Source organism: Stegostoma tigrinum, chromosome 7 (assembly GCF_030684315.1).
Source record: "Stegostoma tigrinum isolate sSteTig4 chromosome 7, sSteTig4.hap1, whole genome shotgun sequence".
Classification (NCBI taxonomy): domain Eukaryota; kingdom Metazoa; phylum Chordata; class Chondrichthyes; order Orectolobiformes; family Stegostomatidae; genus Stegostoma; species Stegostoma tigrinum.
The window spans coordinates 103,664,922-103,680,749 of record NC_081360.1 but is presented as its reverse complement, the minus strand read 5'-3'; the positions used below and the strand labels follow the sequence as shown (position 1 = coordinate 103,680,749).

General features: G+C 45.2%; 1 protein-coding gene across 3 annotated transcripts in view; it reads right to left on the bottom strand.

Annotated features, from left to right (window-relative positions):
- LOC125454338 (desmin-like) overlaps nt 1-15,828 on the bottom strand; it is a 121,587-nt gene that overhangs the window by 78,046 nt on the left and 27,713 nt on the right. For 2 of the 3 annotated variants that reach the window (XM_048535000.2, XM_048535002.2), the window contains exon 3: nt 6,718-6,813. The exons of the other annotated variant lie outside the window; for it this stretch is intronic. In XM_048535000.2, the coding sequence (XP_048390957.2) occupies nt 6,718-6,813 (96 nt within the window). The remainder of the gene's footprint in view (nt 1-6,717; nt 6,814-15,828) is intronic. 3 annotated transcript variants of the gene reach the window in all.

The following is a 15,828-nucleotide window of genomic DNA, read 5'->3' as shown; positions in this document are numbered from 1 at the left end:
GGTCTTCTATGACTAAGCCAGTTCTGTATCCATCTTGCCAGCTCACTCCGAGGCCATGTGACTTCACTTTTTATACCAGTCTGCCATGAGGGACCTTGTCAAAGACTTTACTGAAATCAATGTAGACAACATTTACCGCTTTTCCCTCATTCACCTTTGTAAACTGCTCAAAAAACTCGATCAAGTTAGTGAGGCACGACCTCCCCCACACAAAACCATGCTGTCTATCACTAATAAATCCATTTGCTTCTAAATGCATATAGATCTTAGCCCAGAGAATCTTTTCCAATCAGTTCCCCTACCAGCAGCGTGACGCTCACAGGCCTGTAATTTCCGAGGTTACCCCGTTACCCTTCTTGAACAATGGGACAACATTGGCTATTCTGTAGTCCTCTGGCACGTCACCTGCGGCCAAATTAGACTCAAAGATATCTGTCAGTGCGCCAGCAATTTGTTTTCTTGTCTCCCTCAATACTCTGAAATAGATCCCATCAGGATCCAGGGACTTATCTACCTTAATACTTCTTAAGACACACAATACTTCTTCCTTTTTAATAGCAATTTGGCTTAGAAATTCAATGCTCACTTGCCCGAGTTTATCCTCCAGCAATTCCTTCTCTTTGGTAAATACTGAAACAAAATAATCCTTTAGGACCTCACCTATCTCTTCTGGCTCCACACAGAGATTCCCTCCTTTATCCTTGAGAGAGCCAACACTTTTCCTAGCTACCCTCTTGTTTTTTATGTATGTATAAGAAGCTTTGGGATTCTCCATAATGCTGTTTGCTAATGACGTTTCATGGCCCATGTTCCAGTAAGGAGGAAGGACAAGGATGGCAAGGAAAAGCGACCCTTGTATAATGAGGGAGGTTGTTAATTTAGTCAAAAGAAAAAAAAACACATGTAAAGTTTAGGAGGCTAAAATCGGACAAGGCCTGTGAGGAATATAAGGAAAGCAGCAAAGTACTCAAGCCGGAAATTAGAAGGGCAAGGAGGGGCCATGAAATGACCTTGGCAAGTACAGTTAGAGAATCCCAACGCATTCCATAGATACATTAAAAACAAGTGGATAACTAGGGAGAAGGCAGGACCACCACAAGGATTAAGGAGGGAACTTGTGCCTGGAGGCAAGGATATGGCTGAGATCCTAAATTTATTTTATTTTCATTCACAGGATGAAAGCATTGCTGACAAGGCAGCATTTATTGCCCATCCCTAATTGCTCAGAGGGCAGTTAAGAGTCAACCACATTGCTGTGGGTCTGGAGTCACATGTAGGCAGACCAGGCAAAGACAGTTTCCCACCCTAAAGTGAACCAGAGAGATTATTACAACAATCAATGATAGTTTCACGGTCATAGTCACTGGAACTAACTTCCAGTTCCAGATTTTTAATGAAGTGAATTAAAATTTCACTGCAGATATGGTGATATTTGAACCCACAAACCCCAGGATTCCTAATTTTTTATTCATTCATGGGATGATGGTGTGCTAGTTAGGCCAGCATTTACTGGCCATCCCTAATTGCCCAGAGGGCAGTTATGCATCAACCACATCGCTGTGGGTCTGAAGTCACATGGAGGCCAGACGAGGTAAGGATGGCAGTTTCTTTCCCTAAAAGACATTAGTGAACCAGATGGGTTTTCCCGACAATCGACAATGGATTCACGGTCATCATTCGACTCTCAATTCCAGATATTTGCTGAATTCTAAATCCACTATGTGCCGTGGTGGGATTCAAACCCAGGTCCCTAGAATGTTATCTGGGTCTATGGATTAACAGTCCAATGGTAATACCACTAGGCCATTGTCTCTCCAAGTAAATGAGTACTTTACATCAGTATTCACCCAGGAGAAGGATATGGAGGACAGGGAGGTTTGTGTGGAGCATGTTAATCAGCTAAAGCAATTTAAGATCAAGAAAGAAGTGGTGTTGGATCTCTAGAACAGCAGTGAGATGGTTAAGTCCCAGGGCCCAATGTTATTTACCCCAGGTTTTGGAGAGAGGAAAGAGAAGCGATTGCTGGGGCCTGCCTGAAACCTTTGTATCCTCGATAGCCACTGGAGAGGTCTTGCAGGACTGGCAAGTAGCTAATGCTGTTTCTCTATTCAAGAAGGGAAATAGGGATAATCCAGTAAAGCACAGCTCAGTGAGTCTCACATCAGTGGTTGGGAAGCTATTGGAGAGAATTCTTAGGGATAGGATTTACACATATTTGGAAAAGCATGGCCTAGTTAGGGACTGTCAGCATGGCTTTGCACAATGCAGGTCTTGTCTTACGAAACTGATCGAACTTTTCGATGAGGTGACAAAAGTGATCGATGAGGGTAGAGCAGTGGTTGCTGTTTACCTAGGTTTTAGAAAGGCCTTTGACAAAGTCCCTCAAGGTAGACTCATCCAGAGATTAAGATGCATGGGATGCACAGTGAGATTGCCATTGGCTTGCTTGGAGATGACAGAGGGCAGTGGTGGAAGAGTGCTTTTCAGGCTGGAGGTCTGTGACTACTGGTGTTCCACAGGGATCTGATCTAGGACCTCTGCTGTTTGTGACCGATATAAATGACTTAGATGAAAAAATAGATGGGTGGGCTAGTAAGTTTGCAAGTGATACAAAGATAGGTGGAGTTGTGGGTAGTGTAGAAAGTTGTCAAAGGATACAGAGGAATACAGATCAGGTGCAGGTATGGGTGGAGAAATGGCAGATGGAATTTAATCCGCTAAGAGTGAATGTTGCACTTTGGGAGGTCAAATGCTAAGGGAAAGTACACAATTACTGGCAGGACCATGAACAGCATTGGTGTACAAATGAATCTTGGGGTTCAAGCGCATAGCTCCATGAAAGTGGCCTTGCAAGTAGATAGGGTGGTAAAGAAGGCGAACGGCATGATTCCCATTATTGGTCAGGGAATTGAGTATAGAAGTCAGCATGTCATGTTACAGCTTTATAAGATAATAAAATGTGAGGCTGGATGAACACAGCAGGCCAAGCAGCATCTCAGGAGCACAAAAGCTGACGTTTCAGGCCTAGACCCTTCATCAGAGAGGGGGATGGGGAGAGGGAACTGGAATAAATAGGGAGAGAGGGGGAGACGGACCGAAGATGGAGAGTAAAGAAGATAGGTGGAGAGAGTATAGGTGGGGAGGTAGGGAGGGGATAGGTCAGTCCAGGGAAGATGGACAGGTCAAGGAGGTGGGATGAGGTTAGTAGGTAGATGGGGGTGCGGCTTGGGGTGGGAGGAAGGGATGGGTGAGAGGAAGAACAGGTTAGGGAGGCAGAGATAGGTTGGACTGGTTTTGGGATGCAGTGGGTTGGGGGGAAGAGCTGGGCTGGTTGTGTGGTGCAGTGGGGGGAGGGGACAAACTGGGCTGGTTTAGGGATGCAGTTGGGGAAGGGGAGATTTTGAAACTGGCTTGAGGCCTGCAGTATACCCTCAGTATTATCATTTCACCCTTCCTATTCCTGTGTCCTATCCACATTGCCTCACTACAGGAGTTCTCTGATGTGTAAACTCTACATAGATAGTCACCCAAGGCGATAATCAAACCTGGGTCCCTGGTGCTGTAAGGATGTAGTGCTAATCAGTGAGCCACTTGCTATCCTCAAATTCAATCACTACATGGAGGAAACTTAAGTGACAAATGATGAAACTAGCTGTTGGCAGGAATTCGCCACTCCAGTGTGGCTTCTGAAGTTCCAAAGCAGACATCAGTCCTGTAAACAAGATTTCAGCAGAGTGTATCCACACCAGCATTATATGTGGCACTAATAGAACATAGAACATAGAACAGTACAGCACAGAACAGGCCCTTCAGCCCACAATGTTGTGCCGACCATTGATCCTCATGTATGCACCCTCAAATTTCTGTGACCATATACATGTCCAGCAGTCTCTTAAATGACCCCAATGACCTTGCTTCCACAACTGCTGCTGGCAACGCATTCCATGCTCTCACAACTCTCTGCGTAAAGAACCTGCCTCTGACATCCCCTCTATACTTTCCACCAACCAGCTTAAAACTATGACCCCTCGTGCTAGCCATTTCTGCCCTGGGAAATAGTCTCTGGCTATCAACTCTATCTATGCCTCTCATTATCCTGTATACCTCAATTAGGTCCCCTCTCCTCCTCCTTTTCTCCAATGAAAAGAGACAGAGCTCAGTCAACCTCTCTTCATAAGATAAGCCCTCCAGTCCAGGCAGCATCCTGGTAAACCTCCTCTGAACCCTCTCCAAAGCATCCACATCTTTCCTATAATAGGGCGCCCAGAACTGGACGCAGTATTCCAAGTGCGGTCTAACCAAAGTTTTATAGAGCTGCAACAAGATCTCACGACTCTTAAACTCAATCCCCCTGTTAATGAAAGCCAAAACACCATATGCTTTCTTAACAACCCTGTCCACTTGGGTGGCCATTTTAAGGGATCTATGTATCTGCACACCAAGATCCCTCTGTTCCTCCACGCTGCCAAGAATCCTATCCTTAATCCTGTACTCAGCTTTCAAATTTGACCTTCCAAAATGCATCACCTCGCATTTATCCAGGTTGAACTCCATCTGCCACCTCTCAGCCCATCTCTGCATCCTGTCAATGTCCCGCTGCAGCCTACAACAGCCCTCTACACTGTCAACGACACCTCCGACCTTTGTGTCGTCTGCAAACTTGCTGACCCATCCTTCAATCCCCTCATCCAAGTCATTAATAAAAATTACAAACAGTAGAGGCCCAAGGACAGAGCCCTGTGGAACCCCACTCACCACTGACTTCCAGGCAGAATATTTTCCTTCTACTACCACTCGCTGTCTTCTGTTGGCCAGCCAATTCTGTATCCAAGCAGCTAAGTTCCCCTGTATCCCATTCCTCCTGACCTTCTGAATGAGCCTACCATGGGGAACCTTATCAAATGCCTTACTGAAGTTCATATACACCACATCCACAGCTCGACCCTCATCAACTTTTCTAGTCACATCCTCAAAAAAATCGATAAGGTTTGTAAGGCATGACCTACCCTTCACAAAGCCGTGTTGACTGTATTTGATCAAGCCATGCTCTTCCAGGTGGTCATAAATCTTATCCCTCAGAATCCTTTCTAACACCTTGCAGACGACAGACGTGAGGCTTACTGGTCTATAATTGCCGGGGATTTCCCTATTTCCTTTCTTGAAGAGAGGAATTACATTTGCCTCTCTCCAGTCCTCAGGTACGACTCCAGTGGAGAGCGAGGATGCAAAGATCTTCGCAAGTGGCGAAGCAATTGCATTTCTCGCTTCCCAAAGCAGCCGAGGACAAATCTGGTCCGGGCCTGGCGACTTGTCAATCTTAATGTTTGACAAAATTTTCAGCACATCAGCTTCGTCTATCTCTATCCATTCCAGCATGCACACCTGCTCTTCAAAGGTTTCATTCACTACAAAGTTGGTTTCTTTCGTAAAGACAGAAGCAAAAAACTCATTTAGGGCTTCCCCTACCTCCTCAGGCTCCACACACAAGTTCCCTATGCTATCCCTGATCGGCCCTACTCTTTCTTTGATCATTCTCTTATTCCTCACGTAAGTGTAAAATGCCTTTGTGTTTTCCCGGATTCCTTCTGCCAAGCCTTTCTCGTGCCCCCTCCTGGCTCTCCTCAGACCATTTTTGAGCTCCTTCCTTGCCTGCATGTAATCCCCTCGAGCTGAATTTGACCCTAGCTTCCTCCACCTTATGTAAGCTACCTTCTTCCTTTTCACAAGAAACTCCACTGCTCTCGTCATCCAAGGTTCCTTTATCTTACCCCTTCTTGCCTGTCTCAGAGGGACATATTTACTCATCACTCCCAACAACTGTTCCTTAAACCATCTCCACATGTCTATTGCGCCTTTAACATGGAACAATTGCTCCCAGTCCATGCTTCCTAACTCGTGTCTAATCGCATCATAGTTTCCTCTTCCCCAATTAAATATCCTCCCATTTTGCCTAATCCTCTCCTTCTCCATAGCTATGTAGAATGTGAGGCAGTTATGGTCACTATCACCAAAATGCTCTCCCACCACAAGATCTGATACCTGCCCCGGCTCGTTTCCGAGCACCAAGTCTAGAATGGCCTCTCCCCTCGTCGGCCTGTCAACGTACTGCGTTAGGAAACCCTCCTGAACACACCTTTGCAGAATCATTTTTTTTAGCAATTAAAAGAAGTCAAGCCGATAATCCTGTCTGATCTCAGCCAATTCTGAGGCTGAAATAAAATGCTCATGTTTCAATGTTTAATTAGCATTATAAACTCTCATAATGGCAGTATGAGCAAGGGCCCTTTTGTAGTGAGGCATGGAGACTGAGGGTCTGGCAATGGGAAACAGAGAGATAAGGATTTTGAGATAACAAGTGGGGCATTTAATTCAATATTTTATGTTAAAAGTAATTTTAATAGGTCAATGGTACCCTTTTAACCTAACATTACAGGTGCAGTCCTTAAAAAAGGTTATAAAACAGTGAGACCATAAAATCCCAGCCTTAGTCAAAATCCCAGTTTAAGTTAAAGAAACACTGATGATTAGCCAGTACTGTGTTTAATGTAAACAGTTATGACTCTTTCCTGCTGAAAAATCATTAGAAAAATGTTAAAAAGTATTAAATGTTCATCTAATCCTTATTCAATTATTATGGGGGAATGAGCACTTTCTACCACACAATATTGGTCCCTACAGATACACAACATGCAGAGGCCCTTTTCTTCTCGTACTCACTTGATCACGTATGTCCTCCAGTTGTGACAGTTGTATTTCCATCATTTTAACCTTACGTTGAAGTTTATCTACTGCAACATTGGTTTCATCACTTTTCTGTAAGTTCAATTTTACAGAATTATTATCTTTCAATTAAAAAGGGCAAATATGGAAACAGTGACTGAACTAATACTATACATTAATAATTATTTTCATGATTTGAGAACCATTGCAGAGACAAGCACTGCTTAAGCCACTTCACAAGCTTTGTCAGAACTACAGACTCGTGAAAACAACCAAACAGTATGTATCAATCTAACAACTTAAAGCTTCACCCATTTCACAACTATATCACAACATAAGTTTCAGATATTTAATTCACAGTTTATTTCATGTGACAAAGGAAATTCAATGAGGGAAACTAAGAATAATTTAACAGGATTTTAAAAATTCATCACAAGCATAAAAGATAATTTCTGTCCCACTCCAACTTGTAATTTCTAATCGTAGCATCTTCTGACTCAAGGCAATTTTAAGGTGAGGTGCTCAATTTGGTGATAAGGCTGTCTCCTGTGCTGTGCACACTCTCTGCAGCAAAACTGAAGTGAAACTGAACAATTCTCCTGGGTACATTGTCTGGAAAAATTATGGAGACCTGCTCAGCCCAAACTTGGACTATATAGATGAGTCCAATGGAACATAAAGCACTACATTTGGCAGCAGTTCGTTGAAGGAGATTACAAAAAGAAGGCATATTCAGACATCAGTGATAATGGGAACTGCAGATGCTGTAGAATCCAAGATAACAAAGTGTGGAGCTGGATGAGCACAGCAGGCCAAGCAGCATCTCAGGAGCATGTATCATGGGCCCAAGCTATGCCTGCCTCTTTGTAGATTACGTGGAACAGTCCCTCTTCCGCACCTACACAGGCCCCAAACCTCACCTCTTCCTCCATTACATTGATGACTGTATTGGCGCCGCCTCTTGCTCCCCAGAGGAGCTCGAACAGTTCATCCACTTTACCAACACCTTCCACCCCAACCTCAAGTTCACCTGGGCCATCTCCAACACATCCCTCTCGTTCCTGGACGTCTCAGTCTCCATCCCAGGTAACCAGCTAGAAACTGATGTCCATTTCAAGCCCACTGACTCCCACAGCTACCTAGAATGCACCTCCTCCCACCCACCCTCCTGCAAAAATTCCATCCCCATTTCCCAATTCCTCCGCCGCATCTGCTCCCAGGATGAGGCATTCCACTCCCGCACATCCCAGATGTCCACGTTCTTCCAGGACTGCAACTTTGCCCCCACAGTGGTCGAGAACGCCCTTGACCGCGTCTCCCACATTTCCTGCAAAACATCCCTCACACCCCGCCCCCACCACAACCGCCCCCAGAGGATCCCCCTCGTCCTCACATACCACCCCACCAACCTCCGGATACAACGTATCATCCTCCGACACTTCTGCCATCTACAATCCGACCCCACCACCCAAGGCATTTTTCCATCCCCACCCTTGTCTGCCTTCCGGAGAAACCACTCTCTCCGCGACTCTCTTGTCCGCTCCACACTCCCCTCCAACCCCACCACACCCGGCACCTTCCCCTGCAACCGCAGGAAGTGCTACACTTGCCCCCACACCTCCTCCCTCACCCCCATCCCAGGCCCCAGGATAATCTTCCACATCAAGTAGATGTTCACCTGCACATCTGCCAATGTGGTATATTGTATCTATTGCACCCGGTGTGGCTTCCTCTACATTTGGGAAACCAAGTGGAGGCTTGGGGACCGCATTGCAGAGCACCTCCACTCGGTTCGCAACAAACAACTGCACCTCCCAGTCGCGAACAATTTCTACTCCCCCTCCCATTCTCACAAGCTTCAAAATCTCCTCTTCCCCTACTGCATCCCAAAACCAGCCCAGTTCTTCCCCTCCCCCCACCGCATCACACAACCAGCCCAGCCCATCCCGTCCCCCCACTGCATTCCAAAACCAGCCCAGCCTGTCTCTGCTTCCCTAACCTGTTCTTCCTCTCACCCATCCCTTCCTCCCACCCCAAGCCGCACCTCCATTTCCTGCCTACCACCTCATCCCACCTCCTTGACCTGTCCATCTTCCCTGGACTGACCTATCCCCTGCCTACCTCCCCACCTATACTCTCCTCTCTACCTATCTTGTTTTCTCTCCATCTTCGGTCCGCCTCCCCCTCTCTCCCATTTATTCCAGTTCCCTCTCCCCATTCCCCTCTCTGATGAAGGGTCTAGGCCCGAAACGTCAGTTTTTGTGCTCCTGAGATGCTGCTTGGCCTGCTGTGTTCATCCAGCTCCACACTCTGTTATATTCAGACATCAGACTGCCTTTGGAGTACTCCATTCAGACTTTTTTTTGTCAGGGTTAATAGACTTCAAATGGAGCAATGGTGCTCTATGCCAACGGTTGGGCGTTTGTTTCAGCAATGCCTCAATATGCTGACATGCTGGTCATAATGCAAATATTGGAGCCAAACATCCTTCAAGATCCTCTGAATCTCTAACATAAAACTTTGCAGGATGCTGTTTCCATGTATTGCCAAGCTGAGGATATGCAAGTGCACAGAGAGAAGCTTCCAGAGTTGGTTCTCCAACAAGGTGATGTGATGAGTCTTGAGTGTGGATAAAAAAAGTTAGTGTGCTTTATAAAAACTGAAAGAACAATGGATGCCATAAATCAGAAACAGAAACAGAAATTGCTGGAAAAGGTCAGCAGTCCAGCAACATCGGTGCAGAGAAATTAGAGTTAACATTTCAGGCCCAGTGACCCTTCCTCAGATCTGCCAAAGCCACATCACATTCTTAGTGACTGCCTCTGGCTCAGACTCACCCCACACAGATTCCAACAGAAGTTTCATCCCTCGTGCTTTGAATCTACCCAGGATCACATGTATCTCTGTGATGTTCAACATTCCACGGACAGCTGCTCTCACTGCATTCTGAGATCCGCACTCAGTGCCATGTGGCGTCACGTGCACTTTCTTGAAATCTTTCTCCAACAGGATCGTATAATGCTGGCTCAGGGCTGCACCACTCTGCAGTTCCACTTTATCCACTGGCTCATTCACCGTAAAAACAAATAGTTCTGAGGAAGGAGTAGAGCTGGATGAACACAGCAGGCCAAGCAGCATCAGAGGAGCAGGAAGGCTGATGTTTCGGGCCTAGACCCTTCTGAGTTTCTGAAGAAGAGTCTAGGCTCGAAACATCAGCCTTCCTGGTCCTCTGACACTGTTTGGCCTGCTGTGTTCATCGAGCTCTACACCTTGCTATCTCAGATTCTCCAGCATCTGCAGTTCCTACTAGTTCTGAGGAAGAGTCACTGGATCCAAATTGTTAACTCTGATTTCTCTTCACAGATGCTGCCAGACCTACTGAGCTTTTCCAGCAACTTCTGTTTTTGTTAGTGTGCTTTATGTTATTGTGTACTTCTTTGCTTTTCATTTCAGCCTACAACACGTCCAAAATACCTCTGCAGATTTGGATCCAATGAGGACAGAAATAAGAAGATGCAACTGAACACGTGGCTAAAAGCTGTTATCAGAGGGAGGATTCAGATATCTGGATCGTTGCAATCTCTTCTAGGATAGGTGAGACCCTGTCAAATAGGAGGTCAGCATGTGAAGAGAAGGTATCAACAGGATGAGCAAAGAGGGCCAGTTTAATGAACAAGGTGGGACTATTAAGGAGTATATTGAGGAGGGACCATTAACAAAACAAAAGCTGAAACAGTGTGCAGCCAAAATTACAGTTCCTTACACAAATGTATGTGATTTAAGGAACAAATTAGCTTTAATTAAATCATGACTAATGAGAAAATTAATGGAACTGAAAAGTAGCAAGTTCCTGGGCCCCAACAGTTTCCATCCACGTGTTAAGCAGATAGAATAGCACATTGCCAATGCCCTTACCATAATCCTTCAGAGTTCCTGGATTCAGGAGTTGTACCTCTGGATTAAAAATTTTCTTATATCATCCATTCTTTAAAAAGGATTACAGAGAGAAACCAGGAACCTGACATCTGTGGTGGGGAAATTGTTGGATTGTATAATCAAGAATAGGGTAACTGATTGCCTTGAAAATTTTCAGTTATCAGGAAGAGTTAGCATGGATTCATGAAAGGTAGGTCATGCCTGACAAAATATCATAAAGTATTTTAAAAATGTGACAAAGGTGGTGAACAGAGGTAAGTTGATTAATGTTGTTTATATGGACTTCCAAAAGGCTTGTGATAACAGTCCCACACGAGAGATTGCTAGTTAAGGTGGAAGCCTGTGGAATTCAGGGCAAATTACTGGCATGGATAAGAAACTGGTTGAGTGGCAGGAAACAGAGTGTTGGAATAATAGGTAAATTTTCAAACTGTATCAGAGATAGTAGGAACTGCCGATGCTGGGGAATCTGAGATAGCTGGATGAACATAGCAGGCCAAGCAGCATCTTATGAGCGTAAAAGTGACGTTTCGGGCCTAGACCCTTCATCAGTCTAGGCCCAAAGCGTCAGCCTTCCTGCTCCTAAGATGCTGCTTGGCCTGCTGTGTTCATCCAATTCCACACCTTGTTATCTCAGATTTTCAAACTGGCAGGACATGATTAATGGTGTCCAGCAGGGATCTATCTGTATTGGAGCCTCAATTATTCACAATATTCATTAATGACTTGGATAGTGGCATAAGAAGTCAAATTTGCTGATGACACAAAATTAGGCAGCATTACAGACAGTGTTGATGACAACATAAAATTACAACAGGATTTTGATAGGGGTGAATGGGGAAAACTGTGGCAGATGGATTTTATAATAAGCAAGACTGGTTACCTATTTCAGGCTGAGGAAGGATAAATCAGGCTTTTTTTAGAAGGCACAAAGTTAAATACGGTGGATGTCCAATGGGATTTGGGTTTAGGTGCTCAGCTCTTTAAAATGCCATGAACAGTCATAGAGTCAAACAGACACTTCAGTTCAACCCATCTGCGCCGAACAGATATCTCAATCTGAACTAGTTCCATTTGCCAGATTTTTGCCCATATCCCTGTAAACCCTTTATATTTATCCAGATGCCTTTTAAATATTGTAACTGCACCAGCCTTCACCACCTCGTCTGGTAGCTCGTTCCACACACTCATCACCCTCGGCATGAAAAAGTTTAAATCTTTCCCCGCTCATTCTAAGCTATGCCCTCCAGTTTTGGACTCATCCCATTCTGGGAAAAAGACTTCGGCTATTCCCCCTATCCATGCTTCTTCTGATTTTATAAACATTGCAAAGGTCACCCCTCAGACACAAATGCTCCAGGGAAAGAAATCCCAACCTATTCAGCCTCTTTCTATAACTGACACACTCAAGTCCTTGCAACATTCTTGTAAACACTCATCACAGGGAGGTGATGGCCTAGTACTATTATCGCTGGACTGTTAATACAGAGACCCAGATAATGTTCTGGGGACCCTGGTTTGAATCCCACCATGGCAGATGGTGGAATTTGAATTCAATAAATATCTGGAATTAAGTATCTAGTGATGGCCATGAACCTGTTGTTGACTGTCAGGAAAAACCCATCTGGTTCACTGGTGTCTGTTAGGGAAAGAAACTGCCCTCCTTACCTGGTCTGGCCTACACGTGATTCCAGACCACAGCAATGTGGGCAACTCTTAACTGTCCTCTGGTAATTAGGATGGACAACAAATGCTGCATAGCTAGAGACACCCTCATCCTGTCAATGAATTAAAAAAAACTTTTCTGCATTCTCTCAAGTTTGACAACATCCTTCTTATAGAAGGGCAATCAATATTCCAAAATTGGACTCACCACTGTCCTGTGAAGTCGCAACATGAAGTCCCAACTCCTACCCTCAATGTTCTGAACGATGAAGGCAAGCGTTCCAAACACGTTCTTCATGACTCTGTCTACCTGCAACTCCACTTTCAAGGAATTATGCACCTGCACCCCTAGGTCTCTTTATTTGGCAACACTCTCCAGGACCCTCCCATTAACTGTATAGGTCCTGCCAGAGGTGCAGAAGATAGTCAATAAGGCTAATGGAATGGAGGGCTTCATATTTAAAGGGGTGGAATATAGGGATGTAAACATTACGCTGCAGTTAAACAAAACCCTAGTTAGACCTTACACAGTACCATAAGCAGATCTGAGAATCACACTTTAGGAAACACATTGTGGTCATGGAGGGAATTCAACAAGGGTTTACAAGGGTGATACCTGGACTTCAGGAGTTAAGCTATGAGGAGAGATTATACACATTAGGCCTTTATTGTCAGGAATTCAGAGGTTAAGGGCTGATCTATTCGAGGTCTTCAGGATACTAACAGGGAAAAGCAGGGTAGGTATTATCGTGAGACTATTAATCCAGAAATTCAGATAATGTTCTGGGGACCCAGGCTGACTCATGGCAAATGGTAGAAGAATCTACCGATGTCCATGAAACCATTGTCGAGAAAACCTATCTGGTTTACTAATGACCTTCAGGGAAGGAGATCTGCCATCCTCACCTGGTCTGATGTACATGTGACTCCAGACCCACAGCAATGTGATTGACTCTTAATTGCTGTCTGAAATGTCCTAGCAAGCTATTCAATTGTACCAAATCACTACAAACTGTCAAAGAAATGAAACTGGATGAATCACCTGGCGTCAACCTAGGCACCAGAAAAGTCAACAGTAGAAACAGCCCTGGCGAGCCGGCAAAGTCCTCATTACTAACCTCTGGGGCCTCGTGTCAAAATTGGGAGAGTTGTCTGATGACTACTAAAGGGACAGCCTGACATAGCCATTATAACAGAATCATATCATACAGACAATGTCCCAGACACCACCATTACCATCCCTAGATATGCAATGTCCCATTAGCTGGACAGTGCAACAGAGGTGGTGGCACAGTGTTATTCGGTCGGGAGGGAGTTGCCCTGGAGTCCTCAACATTGAGTCCAGATCTCATGAAGTCTCATGCCTTCAGGTTAAACATGGGCAAGGAAAAATCTTGCTGATTAACATATACCGTCCTCTCTCGGCTGATAAACCTGTACTCCTCCACATTGCACAACATTTAGAGGATGCACTGAGGATGGGAAGGGCACAAAATGTACTCTGGGTGGGGGATTTCAATGTGGCTCAGCTGCAATACTACTGGCCGAGCCGGTCGGGTCTTAAAGGACTTAGCCGCTAGACTGGGTATGCGGCAGGTGGTGAAGGAACCAACAAGAGGGAAAAACATAGCTGACTTCATCCTTACCAATCTGTCAGCTGCAGATGCATCTGTCCATGACAGTATTAGTAAGAGTGACCACCATACAGTTCTTGTGAAGATGAAGTCTCGCCTTCACATTGAGGATAACCTCCATCGTGTCATGTGGCATTATCAGCATGCTAAATGGGACAGACGATGGTGGTGGTAATGATGACGTCTGGGACATTGTCTGTCCCATTTAGCACTGTCTGTTCTGAGGAAGGGTCACTGGACCCAAAGCATTTACTCTGTTTTTTCCTTCACAGATGCTTCTAGACCTGCTGAGCTTTTCTAGCAAATTTGTTTTTGTTCCTGATTGGGACAGACTTTGAACAGATCTAGAACCTCAAGGCTGGGCATCCATGAAGTGCAGTGGGCCATCAACAGCAGCAGAATTGTACTCCAGTGCATTCTGTAGCCTCGTGGTTTGACAAATCGCTCACTTAACCATTACCGTCAAGCCAGGGGATCAACCTCCTTCCATGGAGAGTGCAGGAGGGCATGCCAGGAGCAGCACCATGCATGCCTGAAAATGAAGTGTCAGCCTGGTGACACTACCAACCAGGCTGCCTTGTACACCAATCAGCATAAGCAGTAAGGGATGGACAGAGCTAAGCGATTTCACAACCAACGGATCAGATCTAAGTTCTGCAGTTCTGCCACATCCAGTTGTGAATGGTGGCAGACAATTAAACAATTCATTGAAGAAAGACGCTCCACAAATATCCCCATCTTCAATGATGGAAGAGCACATCAGCAGAAAAGATAAGGCTGATGATTTTGCAGCAATCTTCAGCCAGAAATACCAAGTGAATGATCCATCTCAGCCTCCACCAGTGGTCCCAGCACTGCAGATAACAGTTTTCAGCCAAATTGATTTACTCCATGTGATATCAAGAAACAGTTAGAGACACTGGATACTGCAAAGGCTGTGGGTCCTGACAACATTCCAGCAACAGTACTGAAGGCTTTTGCTCCAGAACGTGCTGCTCTCCTGACCAAGCTTTTTGAGTACAGTTACAACACTAGTATCTACCAGGCAATATGCAAAATTGCCCAGGTATGTCCTGTACATAAAAAGTAGGACAACTCTACCCCGGCTAATTACCACCACATCAGTCTATTTTTGATCATCAGTGAGTTGCTGCAAGATGTCATCAACAATACTATCAAGCAGCACCTGCTCAGCAATAACCTGCTCAGTGATGCCCAGTTTGGGTTTCGCCAGAGTCACTCAGCTCCTGACCTCATTACTGCCTTCAAATATGGACAAAAGAGCCGAATTCTACAAGTGAGAGTGACATTCCCTGACATCAAGGCTGTATTCAATCAAGTGTGGCATCAAGCAGCCCTAGTAAACATGGACTTAATGGATACCAAGGGGAAAACTCTCCAGTGGTTGAAGTCATACCTGACACATAGGAAGATGTGGTCGTTAGAGGTCAGCCGTCTCAGCTTTAAGACATCGCTGCAGGAGCTCCTTAGGCTAGAGTCCTAGACCTAAACATCTTCAGCTACCTCACCAATGACCTTCCCTGCATCATCAGATCACAAGTGGGGATGTTCACCGACAATAGCACTACATTCAGGTACTAAAGCTGAGGAATCTGAACCAGAAACTCAACTGGACTCACCCACATTAACACAGTAGCTACAAGAGCATGTCACAGGCTAGGAATACTGCAGCAAGTAATTCACCTCCTGACTCCCTAAGGCATGTCCATCATCTGCAAGGCACAAGCCAGGAGTGTGATGAAATATACCCCAGTTGCCTAGAGGAGCGCATCTCTGACAACACTCTACAAACTTTGAGACCATCCAGGACAAAGCAGCATGCTTAACTTGCACTACATCCACAGCATCCGCT